The sequence below is a fragment of the Diabrotica virgifera genome, chromosome 1, assembly GCF_917563875.1.
Source record: "Diabrotica virgifera virgifera chromosome 1, PGI_DIABVI_V3a".
NCBI classification, from domain to species: domain Eukaryota; kingdom Metazoa; phylum Arthropoda; class Insecta; order Coleoptera; family Chrysomelidae; genus Diabrotica; species Diabrotica virgifera.
Window position 1 is genome coordinate 316,618,164 of NC_065443.1, and position 19,004 is coordinate 316,637,167.

General features: G+C 31.0%; 2 protein-coding genes across 2 annotated transcripts; one reads left to right on the top strand and one right to left on the bottom strand.

Annotated features, from left to right (window-relative positions):
- Positions 1–482: 482 nt before the first annotated feature.
- LOC126879259 (uncharacterized) lies at positions 483–5,540 on the top strand. Its single transcript, XM_050642333.1, has 3 exons — positions 483–1,201; positions 1,852–1,956; positions 5,163–5,540. The coding sequence occupies exons 1-3, from the start codon at positions 734–736 to the stop codon at positions 5,523–5,525; spliced, it is 936 nt and encodes a 311-aa protein (XP_050498290.1). The 5' UTR covers positions 483–733; the 3' UTR covers positions 5,526–5,540.
- A 343-nt stretch (positions 5,541–5,883) lies between these two features.
- On the bottom strand, positions 5,884–18,610 carry LOC126879257 (putative nuclease HARBI1). The gene is made up of 3 exons (XM_050642330.1): positions 18,009–18,610; positions 17,630–17,913; positions 5,884–12,310 (listed from the first exon to the last, which is right to left on the bottom strand). The coding sequence occupies exons 1-3, from the start codon at positions 18,221–18,223 to the stop codon at positions 11,751–11,753; spliced, it is 1,059 nt and encodes a 352-aa protein (XP_050498287.1). The 5' UTR covers positions 18,224–18,610; the 3' UTR covers positions 5,884–11,750.
- Between the last annotated feature and the right edge of the window lie 394 nt (positions 18,611–19,004).

The following is a 19,004-nucleotide window of genomic DNA, read 5'->3' on the forward strand; positions in this document are numbered from 1 at the left end:
ATTTCTCACATGGTTTGATGTGAAGTGTTGGGGTTTAGAATTAACTGCTTAGCAACAATATTATTACAGCGTATTTTGTTAAAGAATCAGGCTATAACATATTAAAAAAATCACTTGAATCGGCCAACAGGTTTAGTAAATATAAGACATCAAAAATGACAAAAATTTTAAGTGGACGCATTTCTATATGCACGGAAGTTTATATAAAAATATATTATACTATAAAATATAGTATATAAAAATATATTATATTGAACTAAAATCATCTTAATACATACCTTTTAATATTCTTTATAATGTGGAGCACGAAATATTGTAAAATGTTTGAGTTTTTCTGTAAATACAGTGAATATTATTTAAAAATAAATGAGAACTGTCAGAATTAACCGGTCTACGCTTAGATGTTGCCAAGTTTCAACTTCATGGCTTGTAAAGTAAAGGTGGCTATGGGTAAACTGAAATGTTTTTTTACGCTGTTTACGCGCCAAATTAAATATTTCTCTTTTCTTTCTCGAGGATAGTAGAGCTTGTTGAAGTGTAATCTTTGGTTCTCGTGGTGATTGTTTATTTGAATTTTTGTTATTAGTGTATATAATTATTTAAATTTATTTTGTTTCTAGTTTATTTAGTAGTACCGTACCGTATTTTATTTAGCGTTATTGTGTAAATTAGTGTTTAATTAGTGTTAGTGTTATTGTTTAAATTAGTGTAAGTTGAAATTCGCTGTAAAGAAATGAATACTGTAAAAAAAAGGTCCTCAAACTTTTCTGGTCCAGAAATCAATAATTTAATGAACATTATGTTTCAAGAGATTCACATAATTGAGGACAAAAAAACCGACCACGTGTCTTTAAACCAAAAAAAGGAGTCCTGGCAAAGAGTTGTACAATTGTACAATGCAACAAACACTAACAAAAGAGATTTAGCGTCTATTAAATCGAAATATGATAACATTAAACGTAATATGAAGAAGACAGTGGCCCAAATGAAGCGAAATAAAAATAAAACTGGTGGAGGGCCACCAGAAAAGACAGAGTTAACGTGGTATGAAGACCAGTTACACCATATTTTAAGTGAAATCGTTGATGGCTTAACAGCAGAAGGTGACAGTGATGATCGTAACATGACCCAGGCATGCAGGCCTATAAAAGAACATATGCCTATAAAAGAAAATTTGCATATAGAAGAAAATGATAATGAAGTAAGTAATATCAAGAATTATGTAGTTATTTCACAGAACAATGACCACATATCAGAGAACAATGACCGTTATGTGGTCATTGTTAGAGAACAATGACCGTTATGGGGTCATTGTTATCTGGTTATGTATTGTATAGAGCAGTTTTTTTCTAAAAAGGATTTGTTAATGTAGAGCAGTGGTTCTCACCCTTTCAAGCAATGTACCATAAAATACTTTTTATTTTTTCTTTTGGTATCACGTAACTGAAATATCGATGTATATAGGTAATCTAATCAACTATAATAGTGCTGATTTTGGCTAAGTTTTTGCGTACCACCGCAAATAATGATATGTACCATCAGTGATACATCATCGCTGATTTGCAAAAAGGGGCCAAGTAACATTTTTATATTTTTACTAAGTAGAAGTTTCTTACCTCCTTTTTACACAACTAGTTTAAAAAAATGTTACTTAGCACCAAAAAATTATGAGACTATCTCAAAAACAATAAATAATACACTTGACCCGTTTTTACAGAATATGTAAAACCTTTGTATCTACCATTTTTGCACATAATCCCTCTTTTGAATAAAACGTCACTTGGCCAGCGACGACATGTACCACATATTGAGAACCGTTGGTAGAGTATTTAAAAGTATATGTATTTACAGGTCCAGGAAGATTGGCAAGAAGTAGACAATCAAGCTGACTCAATTTCAATTGAAGATGGCCCGGGTACATCCGGAATTGGACAAGAAGTGACCCAATGTAAAGTGGTATGTACAGTATTTTATAACAGTAAAATAAAAATTATAAGGTACATAACCTTTATACACAGGTGATGCCTCTGTATATTAGTTTAGTTAGTTTTGTATGTATTTTGTATGACCCAACGTAAAGTGGTATGTAAAGTATTTTATAATAGTAAAATAAAATTATATGGTACATAACCTTTATACGCAAGTGGTGTCTCTATATGTTATGTGTGTTTTAGCATTTTAGTTTGGTTTTGTATGTATTTTGTAAAATCCACAAAGAAAATAATTTCCTATAATCAGCTGGATATCATTAATCACCAACCTTTATAAAAGGTGCATTTAATTTAAAAAATTCCTTAAAGGGCTACATTACAGAACATTTTTGAACTAAATAGTTCATTATCACTGCTATTATAACATGAAATGAGTATAATCATTTTTGAAAGCAAACTTTACATTTAAATTTTGACTAAGGTTAACACTAGAATGTCTGGCTTAGCATACCTACCTAGAAAGCCGGAAGGGATCATTTTGGCCCCACATTCTTTAATCAATTAAAACTGTTTAAAGAAATTAAATCAACTCTAGACGGTAGAATCTAATTTTATTTTTTACTTTTATTGTTTAACACATTCGCTGCCCATCAGAATCATTCGGAACACCATACAATTTGCAGTTTTTGATATTTGCCACACATTGCCTTGTTACAGCCGTGGCAATGATTTGAAGTATGATTTCCTTTACAAAATATTTTCAACTGATATTTTTTTCGTTTTTGGATAGTAACAGTGATAGTTGTTGGTAGACCTGGTGTTGCTAGACGTAGTTCCAGATTTCGGGAGACAAGGTATGGGGCCCATAATTCTTCACACAGCCGAAGAATAAACTTACGGAAACTGAGTCTACTTCCAGTTATTTCTTTATAAATAATCCATGCATTTATTGCTTCCAAGTCAAGAGTATGATAAAACACATACATAGGCCATTGTCTTGAAGTTGCTTTTGTAGTATAAAGACGCGTCATTTGGTCCTCTACACCAACAATTGCATCTTTGTGTTCACTTGTGTTCGCCAACAATTGTATCTTTATTACGTAGATGATCAGTACCAGTATAAGGGTAACCATTTACAATAAACATACATAAATATAATTTTACCCATTCGACAGGAATTTGAAAGAAAGGATCGTCGAATTTACCAGAAAACGATAATAACTTACACGGGGCCAATCTGGCCCCTTTAGGCTTCTATGATAGATTTTAAAAAAAAAACATTAAATAAATTTAGTAAACAATATTTTTTTGTTTTAAATAAGGCTTTGTATCAAAATATTAAAAGTCATAAAATAGGAAAATATTATTGCCTCAAATAAAAAAAACTACAATAACTTTAAATCGCAACAGGGGCCAAATTGGCCCCTCCGGCTTTCTAGTGTTAAAAAAATACTAGAGATAAGTATAAAGTTACTAAAAATTTCAATCTAATATGTGCTGTCATTAAAACGGATATACTCATTTCAAGTTAGCAGCACTGATGATGAACTCTTTATTTTGAAAATGTTCTGTGATGTAGCCCTTTAAAGGATTTTTTAAATAAAATATAATTTATATAACTACATACAGTTTAGCAGCACTGATGATGAACTCTTTATTTTGAAAATGTTCTGTGATGTAGCCCTTTAAAGGATTTTTTAAATAAAATATAATTTATATAACTACATACATAAAATATATAAGCTGTCTTATAGTGAAAGGGACTATCATGAATGTAGTAGGTATGTTGAGGGCACAATTTAAACAATTGAGTCAAGAGTGTTACAAAAATTATCTGACATCTGTAAATCGAGATTTGATTATTAATCCATAGAATTCCCTGGAAATTCATTAATGGTAGGAGAACATCAAGTAATATTCCAAAAAACATGGTTCTAAATAATTCAGTCGCTACCAATGGTCAACAAATTGTTTACTTATTTGCTAATCACTTTTCTGCAGTCTTCTCAAATACAAAGGCAATGCCTCCTGAAAGATTTTCTAGCCAAATTAACATAGATTGTCCTGTGATACGGGTATCTGAGGTTTTCGAAAAGTTAGGGACTCTTTCTAGGTCATAAGCTAATGATTGGTGCTGATTGCATTCCAAATCTTGTTTTAAAACAGTGCAAATATTCATTATCTCGGCCATTGTGTAAACTGTTTAATTTGTCTCCATCTACTGGAATTTTTCCTCATATCTGGAAAGAAAGTTAAATCTCTCCTATATTTAAAACAGGCTTCAGAAATGATGTTAAAAACTATCATAGTGTATCCATACAATCATCTATCCCAAAACTGTTTAGTAGTCTCATGTATAGTTATTTGAACTGGCATTGCAAACAGATCATTATTGATGATTCCACAATGACCAACTTGCTTCTATACCATGGTATGTTGTTGGATGCCTTGGAGAGGGGGTATCAAGTTGAGGTTGTATACTGACTTCTCCAAGGCATTTGATAAGGTCAATGACTTATTATTGGGTGAGAAACTAAGAAATATAGGTTTCTCTGATAGATTGGTGGAATGGTTGCTTAGTTTTTTGAGCGATAGAAGGCTAGTAGTTAAAATCGGTAACTTTATATCTAGAGTGATTGAGATATGTTCAGGGGTTCCTCAGGGGGGCACTGCTCTCCTTTGTTATTTAACCTGTTTGTTAATGACCTTAAAAAGGTCTTGAAGTATTGTAGAGAACTCTTTTTGAAATATTTTGTTGTTATATTGCTATTACATATATGTACCAGTTTACTACTAGTGATAACTTACGTACAGTCGGAAAAATGAAAGAATACCCATGAACAATCACATCAATCACTTATTTTGTATTTGCTATCTTTTTCTATAACAAACGTTTGTCATTTATAGAAAACAACAGCAAATACAAAATAAGTGATTGATCTGATTGTCCATGGGTATTCTTTCATTTTTCCAACTGTACCTAATGGATTTATTGTTTAAGTAACTTTTTGTTAATTTTGTATATGTATATATATATTTATATGTACCTATATGTATCCTTAAGGCTTTTCTTAATAGGATGCTATTTAGACTAGTCTTGATATAGCCTTTAATTAAAAATGTACTATTATTGTTTGCAATGGGGGTTTCCCGTCTAATAAATAAATAAACTTTCATAAAAGATTTTAACAAATTTTTTATTTAGTGTAATTTTGTTTAATATACTTTCAGGACAGTAAAAACCAAAATCAAGGCAAAGGAAACAGAAAAAGAACTACCTCAACAACGACAGAACGAGGAGAAAGCCTTGAAAAATTCAGCAAACTGGCTCAAACTAAAACAGAAGTATCAGAATTGCAAAAAAGTTGCTACGAAGCAGATTTGAATAATAAAGAAAATGATGCATTGAAAAAACAAGAAGAGTGGGACAAGAAACAAGAAATGCTGGATTTAGACCTGCTTATAAAACAAGAAGAATATGAGGAGCTGCTAAGACAGAATGCTAGGAGGGAAGAACTGTTTCAGTTGGAGAGGAGAGAGAGAAGGTTAAGAGTATTTATTTTACAAAAGAAAAGAAACAGAATGAATAAATAAACAATTATTCTCAGACATAGATTTTTAATGTTTTGACCCAAATAAATAGCCACAATTTTATTTTAAAATAAAGTTTGTTTGACCTTTGGATTTCCACTTCAGAAATCATACAAAACATGAATAAATTAAACAAATTTTGTTTTTATTGCATGGTAAAAATTCTTGTAATATGTAATTTAATCTTACATGACTTATTCATATTGACATATATCTGGATTGATATGAATTAAGGTTTATTAAGCAACAAAATTATTAATGTTTTGTACTTAGAACTATGAAGTGCAAATCAAAATATGAAATAAACTTAATTTTAGAGTAAAATTGTAGCTTATTCTCAACAAAAATAGTAAAAGTCAAATAAAAAAAAAACATTTTTATTTATGGTTGAGTTGTTACAAGTTTAAGGAATTTAAATATAGTTTGTAAACAATTTTATGTGTTTAATAATTATGACAATGATTATTTCATTCATAGAAGATTCTGACCAATAGAAAGCTACAGAAATAAAAATTAAACTGATAATTTTAGATAATATCCTGTCGTCAAGTATATTACATCAGATGCCCTTCGTTGCTACGAAAAAATACATTCAGTGACATTAATGACAATTAATGTTTTAAAAATTATAAAAGTGATGACTTTCAACCGTCAAATATTTATAACAACTGTGTTTAATTGTACTAATTTGTATTTACATAAATAAATTACAATAAAATTTTGGTTTTGAACAGTTTTATTCATGAAATAATCACAACAAATTGCACTCAATCTCTAAAATTATTATCGAATTTTTGCCATCGTGACACTTTCACATAATTTCACTCCAACCAACCAACCAATACAATAATTATGTATTACAAAGTAACTAGTGTTAGTAGCATTTTTCAGTTGAACCTAATTATAGCCATCGCACATCTGCAATATATGCAATCGAAATCACAGAGTTCACTTCATACAAATTTACAAACAGGGATCGAAAATATATTTATCTAAATATCAGAGATATTATTATATCCAAATGTTAATACATATTTATTTTGCATGTCCAGTATTATGTGTTTCCCAATAGCTATATAATGAATAATAAAAATAACTTTTAATTAATATTATTACAGAAGTAAAAAAAGTTTCCATTAACTGTTAGATATAGTAACAAAATATAAAAACAAAAATTAATTCAAAGCCCAGAAGATATTTTTTAAAAATGATATAGGGGAGTGCAATTAGAACGACAACATGCATTGTTTCAGAATAATTCAAACAAGCTTATATTTTTCTAAAACTTTTTTTGTTAATTTATATACATGTTAAAGTCAAAAATTCTACTCGCAGATTTGGCCGCTAATTGTTTATTAATTGTTTAAACAATAACAATTGTTTTGTATAAATAATTTTAAAAATATCGTTGAGTTCATCATTTTACTTTGATCAAATATGTTTCTATTCTGTTTTTGGTTATGCTAAATCCGAATATAGCATTACAATTTGAAAATTCTTATACAGTGTGTTTAGGAACCACATGGAAAACTTTTTTATTATCAATTTTACAGAAAAAAGTTATTTTTCATAAAATACTCTGGATAGTCAAAAATCTAAAACTTAACCATCAGATATTAAATTTTATCAATTTTATACTAGGTATGTCAAAAATATGAATTTCTTTAAAGAGTAAAGTATGTACCTTTATATTGAAGAATATCAAAAAATGCTATTATGAAAAGTTGTTTGAAAGTAAATACTATATTTTAATATACAATTACATCATTCTAATCGAAAAAAAATTCAATTTTTTCTCAAATTACGAATAACCAGCATCATTTTATTTCAATTATTGTAACTATTTTATTATCAATTATCTGAAAAAAAGTTATTCTTCATAAAATGCTCTACCTGGTCTAAAATCTAAGATACAACCATCAGATATCAAACTTTTTGAGTTTTATACGAGGTATGTAAAAAATATGAATTTTTCTTAAGAGTTAAGCTCCTTTATTATTCACAATATTTTAATTAGAAGGATGTAATTGAACACTGAAACATATTTTTTAATTTCAAACAACTTTTCTTAAGAGGATCGGTACGTATTTTCGGCTGCAATGCTATTCAAATGGGAATTCATTTTTTTCGAATCCTGAGAAAACTAATAAGTATTTTTGAAAAATTTAAACGCAGAATGAAAGATTACGTTATTAGCGAGGGCCGAAAGTCCCTGAGAACTTCTATAATGTTTATTTTAATAAGTTACAGGGGTGAAAAACTAAGAGAAAATTTAGTGTGAAATTTAATTTCAAATATCTCATTCAAAATAAACTTTTTATTTATTCTAAGGGACTTTCGGCCCTCGGTAATAATTTAATCTTTCATTCTGCGTTTAAATTTTTCAGAAATATTTATTGGTTTTTTCAGGATTCGAAAAAAATGAACACAATGCCGTGGTAATATTTTCCAAATCTATCTTTGTCTTACAACGCACTCAGCCGAATATAATATTGTCAGCATATATTGTCAGTCAGACACTGACAATCAGTGACAATTTTAAATATTTGACATTGCACCGGGAGTATTTTGAGGTATTGATTAAATATTATTGATATATAGTATATTTGATAAATAATTGATTTAAGACGTGAACTTAATAAAAAGTTATTTATTGTGTATTATTTTTGGAAGATCCAAGCAGAGAATACATCAGGATAATATATTCTGTGATCCAAGTATTTTGTTGTTAAAGATGTTCAAAATTATTGTAAGCGTTCCATAACTAAAAAAACACTTTTCCTCTTTTCTCGATTGGGTATTAGTTTTTGTTGTACAAATAAATTATTTCAATCACTGAATACATAGTTAGTGAAAAAATTATTACATTTATTAACTGAATTAATAATTTGCAATTATAAAAATAACAGTTATCCAAGAATATTCAAAAGCCATCTCTCTAAATTAATGATGACATTTTCAAGTAGAATGACATTCTAGTAATGTTTACATATCCATACCAGTGTGAATTTTACTACACGTAATTTGTCGTGTAAAGACAGAAAAAGTAGGGATACACGTAAAATATTTGCGAATTATGTACCCATAGCCTTAATAACAGTTTTCGATATTGTGAATTATAGAAGTACTTTACTCTTGAGTGAAATTCATATTTTTTGACATACCACATATAAAATTAATAAAATTTTATATTTGCTGGTTGCGTCTTAGGTCATATATGATGCAGAGTATTTTATAAAGAATAACTTTTTTCGTAAGACTGATAATAAAAAAGTTATCAATAGGTTCCAAGTTACGCAGACATACTGTATAAGAGCTAAAAAAAAATTTTTGTTGAACATTTATTATTGTTGAAGCATATTATTAAATGTATTTTAGGTAAGTTTTACAGAAAAAAGTTTTGATCACTTTGTATAAACATTTTTATAGCTGGTAATTTTCGGTTTTTATATTACATTTTTGTTATCTGTCTTAATTTTCTCAAAAAGAAATATCGTATTTCATTTCTAAAGTAAAATAATTTGGTGCGTTTTAAAGACTACATCCTAAGCTTTAAAAAAACACTTATAAAACTGTTATAGACCTATTCAAACTTGAGTAATACCGCCTTAAAGTGGTGTTAATTCTGTAAAAATATGAAGTTTTTAAAAATTACATTTTTTGAGACGTATCATTTGAATTAAATTTTTTGAGATTTTTTTTGAATAAAACATCGTTTAGTAAGATGTGTGAAAGGTAAGTTGTGCAAAATTGAGAGTTTTACAAGAAAAATTGTATTAGTTACACATTTTTAAATTATTTTTAAACAAAATTCATGTAAGTCTCACTTTCAGCCCACGCCGTACTTATGGCCATAAATTTTATTTTTTTTATTATAACCATAAGACAGCTTAATTTCAAGTCAAATTTCTAAAATTTCATTAGATCGATCGGTTAGAGAATTACATTAAAATAACTCAACCGTGCACTTCGCCATACGCTAGTTTACAGCGCGCCAATGTTTGTGAGAAGGGTGGCTTTAGCGTTATAAATAAAAAATTATAGAAGCTACAGATTTAATTTTAGAAAATCCTTTATAAAAGGTTTTTGTAAAATTTTCTGAATTTTTCAATGGTCAAGTCAGTTTTTTTCTAAAATTTATATTTTCTGAGGTATTTAAAAAAAATGAAGCACCCACTTCTCGAGTAGAACTTTTTGATAGATTGTTTATTAAACATTTCGTAATGAAATTACAAAAAGTTCTATCTTGTTTGATTTTTCCGAAGTGAAAATCTATATGCACTCCCCTATAATGGTTCATCATTAGAACTGGACAAATCAACAGTCTCTGGTGCAGATCCATTGGTGACATTTCCCAGATCCAGTCGAACTTAGGATATTTCGATCCAGTTAGTTGCATGAGGTATTTAAATAGGAGAACAAGCTTAGATGTCAACCTATTTTGAAGTTTGGACTGAACTAATTAAAAAAATTAAAAATTTCTTTCTATAGCTGCTGTTGCTGCATTCTCATCTATAGCTGAAAATTTCCAAAAACCAATGGCATTTTTTTTTTTTTCGAAAATGTTCACCATACAATAATTTGGAAATGGTTTCGACTGAGTCATTATTGCCATCACAGATGATAAAAATAGTGGATTTATCTCACTGATAAACTGGTAAGCTTGTTCTTTTTGTACATTGTTTAATCATCTTTCAAGAAACTTATGGTCTAGTCTAACATGTTTGCTGCAAAATGAGCACAACCCAAAGCCTTCTACTTCTGAAAAATGTTTTTTAACTTTTATAGGTTGGTCTTTTAAAGCATATTCCAATGTTTCCTCCCGATTTATATCCCTGATATCTCTTTTGAACTCTTGTCTACAATTTTATGTAATATAAAAAATTAATTTGTCTAAAGGAGAAGCGGTATTTATAATTTATATGAGCAAAAGGACATATTATGTAGGTGTATAATAGTTATAGAGAAAGTCAACAGATTGGCCAAAGATGAAATAACTGCTCAAATACTTAGTAAACAACCATATATCCTAGCTTTATCAGAAACAAGAACTACTATTGATATGGGTGATGATGAGATCAATGTACCTCGCTATTGCTGTGTTCGATGTGATGCCCCTAACCGCTGTACAGGAGGAGTGATAATTTTTATACGAAATGATACAATTTATGAAAATGGATGTATTTATTCTGAAGATGGTAATTGTTGGTGTGCTTTTATACATGTGAAACTTAATAGCATAAGTTGGTTGATCAGCTGTCTATATAGGTCACCTAATGGTAGCTTAGCAGCTTTCTTGAGTAAGTTGGAGGATATTATTGAAAAAAATATGACCATAAATAAAAAATGTATATTGGTAGGAGATTTTAACATAAATTATTTTAATAAATTATAATATTATTATACTAAATTATTACTAATATTATTTATGCCGAAAAAGACTATTAAGAACTATACCTTCAACTTTGTATCAATAGAACAAGTCAATATGTGGTAATGTAAAATAAATAAAATTATTTTACCGTAGATATTATTGATAGTACATACGCCAATTAATTATCGTTTTTTGCTTCTCCTGAAAAGTTAACTAAATTGACTTTACTTGTTTTACCGAGCATCCTAGATGTATATTTGACTATTTGAAAGAAATAAATATTGTCATTTAAATGAAAGTTTACATATAAAAAACTAATAGATGACAGTAAAAACAAATATCTGTAGCCAACGAACCTGCTTCCAAACCAACTTGTCACACTAAACTGACTTACGTGGTGAATAATATTTTTAACAAATGACACTGTTTATATAAAATCGTTACAGTGTCATTAGCCTAGTGTAATGTAATACAATATACCTATACTGAGTTGAGTGGCCATTTGCCAAAAGCTGATATTTTTCAGAACAGCAAATTCAAATGTCCATAAAATCAGTTTTAGAAATATCCTATTTGGTTTTGGGTTTACTGTTTATACAGCTATTTATGTGAGTTTACATATAAGGAAAAACTAATTTTATGGCCGTCGTGGAAACAATTTGCCTCCTGAAAAGTACCAAAATATCTGCTTTTTACTGACGACCACTGAAATTAAAAGTTGTTAAAAATTATGCTCATATTTTTTAAAAGAAATAAATACATAGATTTTTAAAACTACACAATTATATCAATAAACTAACTAATATTAAATACTTAATAATAAATTAATATAAAATAAACTACCATTAAATGATCTATAACAATGTTTCAAAATAATTAATAAAACTTCGTTGGACTGGAATTGCTCCTGGATGGAAATGTACTGCTACAACTTGTTCTAAATCAACATCAACTGCATCATCATTTACCAGTATTTCTCTATTAATTATTGCAATATTGTGCAAAACTGAACAAGCTGTTATTATCCGTTGAATAAAAGGTAACTTACATCTCATTCCACATGTTAAAATGGGAAATCTGCTCTTTAAAAGACCAAATGTTCTCTCAATCACAATTCTTGATGCAATATGAGATTCATTATACAGTACTTCAGCTGCTCTCTGAGGATTCTGTAATGGTGTCATTAGGTAGTTGAGGACTGGATATCCACTATCCCCTAATAACACTTTATCCATAAATTCCCCATTTTCAAATCTTGTCTTTAAAGAGGAGTTATTAAAAATATGGCTATCATGGCAAGAACCTGGCCAACGACAAACTACATCCATAATATAATTGTTGGCATCACAAACCACTTGAACATTTAAAGAAAAGAAACCTTTTCTGTTTCTGAAAAATTCAGCATTGTTGCCACCTAAAATCAAATAATACCTATAACTTACAATTGGGGGTTAGAAGTAAAAGAGATTAAGGCCCGGTACTTTATGTCTCCGTTAACAGCCAGTTAGTTAACGGGGGTTTAATCGGGACCTCTTTAGGGTCTCTTGCGTTGTAATAAATGCAATTACAAGTATAAATAAGTACAATAATAATTATAATTGCATTTATTACAACGCAAGAGATCCTAAACAGGTCCCAATCAAACCCCATTTAACTAATCGGCTATTAATCGAGACACAAAGTACTGGAACTAAAAAGTATAGTCTAAAGAAGGCTTTATAGACAAACATAAAACCGAAATTATCATTACTTTTCATCACAAAACTATTTGTAGTATTCTGTAAAAACAAGTATGTAGTAGTAAATGGGTTTACGTGCGCTTGAATCATTTTACCACAAAACTATTTTTAGTATTCTGTAAATACAAATAGCATAAAATGGGTTTACGTGCGCTTGAATAATTTGACCAAAAACCTATTTTTAGTGTTCTGTAAAAACACATCATGTTAATACAGGATGAATTTCAAGTAAATGAATATTAGATTTGTGTCATATTTTAAAGACTAATTAACACATTGACTGACAGTGCATCAAATGTATAAGCAAGTGTTGTGACACTATATGTATTTTGCAAAGTAGAATGGGGAAAAGTGCAACATCTATAGACATGTGTCACATTCCATTAATGGAAATTAGATGTCTATAGACATTCTGTCCATCAAAGTGTTACGTATTATGCAACATGCCAGTTGTAATTACACTGTGGATAACAGCTGGGATAAAAACGATTAGTAATATTTAACATCTGTACTTGAACTATTTTACCAATATCTTATCAACACCATGCACCGACAAGGGCGGATCCATGGCCCCCTCCGAGAATAAAAAAATATAGATTTAAATATTTGCAGTTCAAATGTTTTTAGTTTCAAACACATATGTAAGTACAAAACAGGGGATAAATATATCTTCTGGACTAGAATTGAACAAAAGCAGTAATGGAAGCTTTAAGACAATGTGGAATATCATTAATGAGTATATAGTCCTGTCGCCAGGGGGGGTACAACGGCCTCGTTAATTCAGATGGACTTACTCAAGTTTTTTTTATGTATTTTGACCCGTAGAACACGAATTTTTTGGGTAACAGTTGATCCGGATGTCGATAAGATTGTTATAGACCAAGAACTTGAGGAATCAAATAACAGCGATTTTTGGCAAAACAAAACAATATTTTGTATTTTTTGGGCCATTTTAAGTAAAAAATATTTCTACAAGTTTTTTCGTAGGATGCACAGTTTTCGAGATAAACGCGGTTGAACTTTAAAAAAATCGAAAAATTGCAATTTTTGAACCCGAATAACTTTTGATTAAAAAATAAAATAGCAAGTCTGCTTACCGCATTTGAAAGTTTAAGTCAAATTATATCGGTTTTGATTATTTGCATTGGTAAAAATTTATTTTTTTATTGTTTAACAAAGCTATAAACACGTAGGGTTTCCCGTGCTTTTACATGCGTTTTAACGCATGTAACGTAGAAATAGTCTTGATTGCACTAGTACCTATTCTACCTACTCGTTCGATTTTAAATGAGAAATCATAGAAACATCACTCACGCACTAGTTGTTTGTAGCTTTGTTTAGCAATAACACAATAAATTTTTAGCAATGCAAATAATCAAAACCGACATAATTTGACTTGAACTTTCAAAGGCGCTAAGCAGAATTGCTATTTTATTTTTTAATCAAAAGTTATTCGGGTTTAAAAATTGCAGTTTTTCGATTTTTTGAAAGTTCAACCGCGTTTATCTCGAAAACTGTGCATCCTACTAAAAAACTTGTAGAAATATTTTTTGCTTAAAATGACCCAAAAAATACAAAATATTGTTTTGTTTTGCCAAAAATCGCTGTTATTTGATTCCTCAAGTTCTTGGTCTATAACAATCTTATCGACATCCGGATCAACTGTTACCCAAAAAATTCGTGTTCTACGGGTCAAAATACATAAAAAAAATTTGGGTAAGTCCATCTGAATTAACGAGGCCGTTGTACCCCCCCTGGCGACAGGACTAATAGAGGCATCACAAAAACTGAAACTAATTCTAATATAACACCTGATCAATTTAATCATTATTTTTTAAACATTGCCTCCGAGCTGCATAGCCGTACTCCTGCACCCCACAATGACCCACTCAACTATACACCACTTTATGCTGAACAGATGTTTGAATTCCAACCAGTCTCCTTTAATGAGGTAAGAGATATTGTGAACTCTCTCAAAAATAAAAAAAGTAAGGACCCATTTAATTTAACTGTCAGCTTAATCAAAGGGATAAAAAATCTAATAATATGTCCTCTGACCAAGCTCATAAACTTATGTATAGCTGAGGGGGTTTTTCCTGAAGTTTTAAAAACTGCGGTGGTCATTCCGGTTTTTAAAAAGGGAGAGACAGATCAAATGTCTAATTACAGACCTATCTCTCTGTTACCTAAATTCTCGAAGATATTTGAAAAATGTCTTGCTGGAAAAATAGCAAGTTTCTTTGAGTCTAACGGGCTCTTCGTTGAATCTCAATTTGGCTTCAGAAAGGGTTTGAAGACTGTTCAGGGTATTTTGAATCTTGTAACATACATCCAAGATGCTTTTGAACAAGGTAACTATGTGTCTTCCAACTTTTGCGACCTAAGTAAAGCCTTCGATTGTGTGTCCCACGAAATTCTTACTGCTAAATTGAGTAAATATAACTTCTCAATCTCCAGTATATCATTGATAAAAAATTATTTGACGGACCGCTGCCAGAGGGTGAGATTTGCAGGTGTTGAATCGGAGAGAGGATGCTTGCGCATAGGAGTTCCTCAGGGCTCTGTGTTGGGTCCCTTAATATTCTTGATATACATCAATGATTTACCACTTTCATGTCAAACTGCGCATTTCACTCTCTTTGCAGATGACACAACAATCTCATCCTGCAGTAAGGATTTGGTAACAGCAGTGGGGAGTTCGTGGGGTTCAGTGTCGGAGGCAGAACAATGGTTCCATTCTAATAGGCTGTTTCTCAATACAACCAAAACACAGTCCTTACTTTTTTCAACTAGAAATATTCCTGATGAACTGGACAATGCATCCTGTGCTAAATTTCTTGGTGTTCTGCTGGACCCTGGTCTGATATGGGATGCTCATACCACCTCTTTAGTGGCAAAGCTATCATCAAATACATTTTTGCTTCGTGGACTTTCATCCTGTGTTTCCGCTTCCATACTAAAGCAGGCATATTTTTCTTTGTGTCACTCACATATCTCCTATGTTCTTCTCGCATGGGGCCATAGTGCAGGAGCGAAGGATGTATTCAGACTGCAGAGAAGGGCCATTCGCATTGTCGCAGGCTTGCCATATAGAGCCGATTGCAGACAAGTTTTTATAGATTGGAAAATATTAACATTACCTTGCCAGTATATATATGATAATCTTATATATGTAAAATGCAATATGCATAAATTCCAGACTCATGAACAGATTCATAATATTAACACACGCTTTAGAGGGAACCTTGCCCCAAAGTTTCGTAGGCTGGAGAGGTGCAGAGATGGCTCATCATGTCTGGCTATACATTTCTTTAATAAATTACCCCTAATAATTCGAGAACTGCCCTTAGATACATACAAAATAAAAATCAAAGAACTTCTTTTGGTGGGTGCTTACTATTCTCAGGAGGAATATCTCGGGCTACCCTGTTGTGATAGTCCTACAGCTCTCTTAAATGTTCTGTGTGCTTTTGTGTTTTTATGCTAATATTCTAACTTTGTGTTAAGTATTTAGACTAGGTGATAAAATTTTATAGATTTTACTTATTAAGTGTTAGCTTGCCAATGTATTTCAATGATGCATTTTAACAGACTTTGACTTATGTAAATACTTTGTATATTGACATCAATAAACTGAATTGAATTGAATTGAAAAAGAATGACATTAAGATGTTGTGTAAATCAAAATGTTGATAATTTTACAAAGTGCCAATGGTTATAACGACCTTGGCAGCCATCAAATTCGTATCAATTTCTATACTCCCAAAGAAGGAGTTAATTGGTACTTTCACACATTCAGAAAGGATTGTTTTGCGAGTATTGCGTTTTATTTTTCTAATGAAATATGGTCATAATAGAGGGGATGACAGCCCAAAGCCTTGTCACGAACCCTTTAACATCTTTCGCCAAAGTAATGGGCAACAACGGAGCTATACAATCCCATGACAAAAACATCAATCAGACCACAATGAGTGCCTTCAGGTTGAGCTAGATTTTCTACAAAATTATCTCAACCCTCAAAAGTCAGTCATTAACCAGATAGACTCTCAGAGGTCTAAACAGATACAAGAAAATAGAGAAAGACTACGACCAATAGTAGAGTCGATAGTGTTCTTAGGTCGACAACATATTCCTGCCTTCTGCTTCTGGACGAAGATGCTGGATCTAGCAATGATGGGAATTGTGAAGGTTTAAAATCGTATTAGGAACGACTCTTAAACAACACCCATCCACAGCATCTTCCCGAGCAACATACATTAGTAGCACCAGTCAAAATCGATTGATAACATGTTGTAGTGAAGAAATATTTGAACAAATAATGAATCAGGTTCAAGGTGCAAATTATTACTCTGTCATATTTGATGAAACGACCGACGTATCTCACGTGAAACAGCTTTCTCTAAATTTGAGATACATACACAATAACAACATTCGTGAACATTGTTCAAGTTCATTGACGCTTATGAGAACATAAAAATAATTAGTGCAAGAAAGTGGGGAAGAACAAAGCCTGACAAGAGAAGCATTAGAAAAAATAGTATTAAACTTTAAAAGAACTGCACTTGAATGAATTTAATAATACTTTAATAAGGATAAGTTTTGAATACTTTATGACAATTAAAAGTGTGTGAAAAGTACCTTAAAACTCACCATTGAAACCCTAATTTTTTAAAATTACCCTCAGACCCCCGGTACCTCCTCCCAAAAAAAGTTCATGGCCCCTCCCGAAAATCGGTCTTGGATCCACCCTTGTGCACCGATTCAAGTACATTTTTTTAATAATTGAAAAAAGGAAGGACGTAGTAATAGGTAAATAATATGTATATCCTGTTTTTATCATTTTATAGAACCTAGATATTATATTTTAGTTTTAAGTTTAATTATCTCAGAACTATCAAAACTACACTTAAACCATTTTATGTCTGACCCCTGACCACCCTCAATTCAAACAATCAAAATCGTACATTTAATAAACATCTTAGACTCGTATTTACCTGGTGATTTTATGGGGATGTGAGTACAATCTATTGCACCAATAACTTTTGGAAATCTAGCAAATCTATAAAAGCTTAATTGAACATTATCTATGTCCTCAATATTGGGAAATTTTACATATTGGGGCCTTAAAGAAACGATGGCATCTGTTACTCGTTTTATGATTCTTCCTGCTGTTGTTTTATGGATGCCACCAAAATCACCCATAACTATGTAAAAACTTCCAGTAGCATAAAATCTTAAAGTTATTAAAACTTGTGCTGTAGCATCAAGCTCGTGGTACCTAAAACAAAAAGATTTTTAGTATTAAATATCAAACAAAAATTAAATTAAATATCTATGTCCCCATGAAAGAAAGGTTTTATATACTTTACTTACATAAGATTTACATGGTGTAAAACGGGACCCAGCTCTTTCACCAGTTGTCTTACTGTATTCTTAGGAAAACGAAACCTGAACGAAAATTCGTTTTCATCGAATTCTAACATATAATTTTTTCTCTCTCGTACATTATACGTTCTGAAGTTATTTAAAAAATATATTATTTCCTCATCGTCATCTTCAAACAGTTCTTCAAGTTCTTGAAGGTCCATTTCCTCGATATAAATAGTAAATTTTGCAAAAAATAAAACAATAGTTCACCAAACAAAAACACAAACATTGATTTTATAAATGTAGGGTTAGAATGCTTTCGTAATCTGCTCGTTAAAGTTAAACAGTCGTTAACGAGCTGTTAAGTCTTAACCGGGGATGAAAGTACAGACTAGCGCTGGTTAACGTTAACGGCCTGTCAAAATTCCTTAACGAGGGTTTAATCAGGACCATCACTCCCTCCCACATCACTGATCAGGACATAAAGTACCGGCCCTTAATCTCTCCCATCATGTCGAAGCTACAGACCACTTATGTGGAGGCCAGATTTGTAGTATCCTTCCAATTTCCCAGGTGCTGAAATACGTGACATATTTTTTGAAGGGTAAGATCGCTTTCGGTTTTTTGAAAAGTATAACAACAATCAAGGTCAGAAAAATCTTAAATCATCGCGTTAAAATTGTTATAAATTAAGTAATTATACTGTAGATATAGTTAGTTAGTGTTTGAACATTAATTTAGTAGTTAAGTTAAAAGTTAAAACGGGATAATACGTTAGTAGTGAATTAGAAATACTAAGGACTTTTCTGTAAGTTTTGCCTTTATATAATCATAGTAGCAGTAGTATAGTAGAGTAGAGGCTGGCTTAGGAGATGGACACTAACTCTCCCGGCCCCCCTGACAAAGGGGGCGGGATCTATGCTTTGCTTTCATTGAACTCGCAAAATTTTTTAAATTCCATACACATGCTAGCCCCGAGACATAAAAATAACATTAATTTAA

Bases quoted from the DNA above. Each gene is read 5' to 3' on its own strand.
- LOC126879259 (XM_050642333.1), top strand. From the start codon at position 734: ATGAATACTGTAAAAAAAAGGTCCTCAAACTTTTCTGGTCCAGAAATC. The intron at 1,202-1,851 runs GTAAGTAATATC...ATGTATTTACAG, and splicing joins TAGAAGAAAATGATAATGAA to GTCCAGGAAGATTGGCAAGA. The intron at 1,957-5,162 runs GTATGTACAGTA...ATATACTTTCAG, and splicing joins AAGTGACCCAATGTAAAGTG to GACAGTAAAAACCAAAATCA.
- LOC126879257 (XM_050642330.1), bottom strand. From the start codon at position 18,223: ATGGACCTTCAAGAACTTGAAGAACTGTTTGAAGATGACGATGAGGAA. The intron at 17,914-18,008 runs GTAAGTAAAGTA...TTTTTGTTTTAG, and splicing joins TTACACCATGTAAATCTTAT to GTACCACGAGCTTGATGCTA. The intron at 12,311-17,629 runs GTAAATACGAGT...ATTTGATTTTAG, and splicing joins CATCCCCATAAAATCACCAG to GTGGCAACAATGCTGAATTT.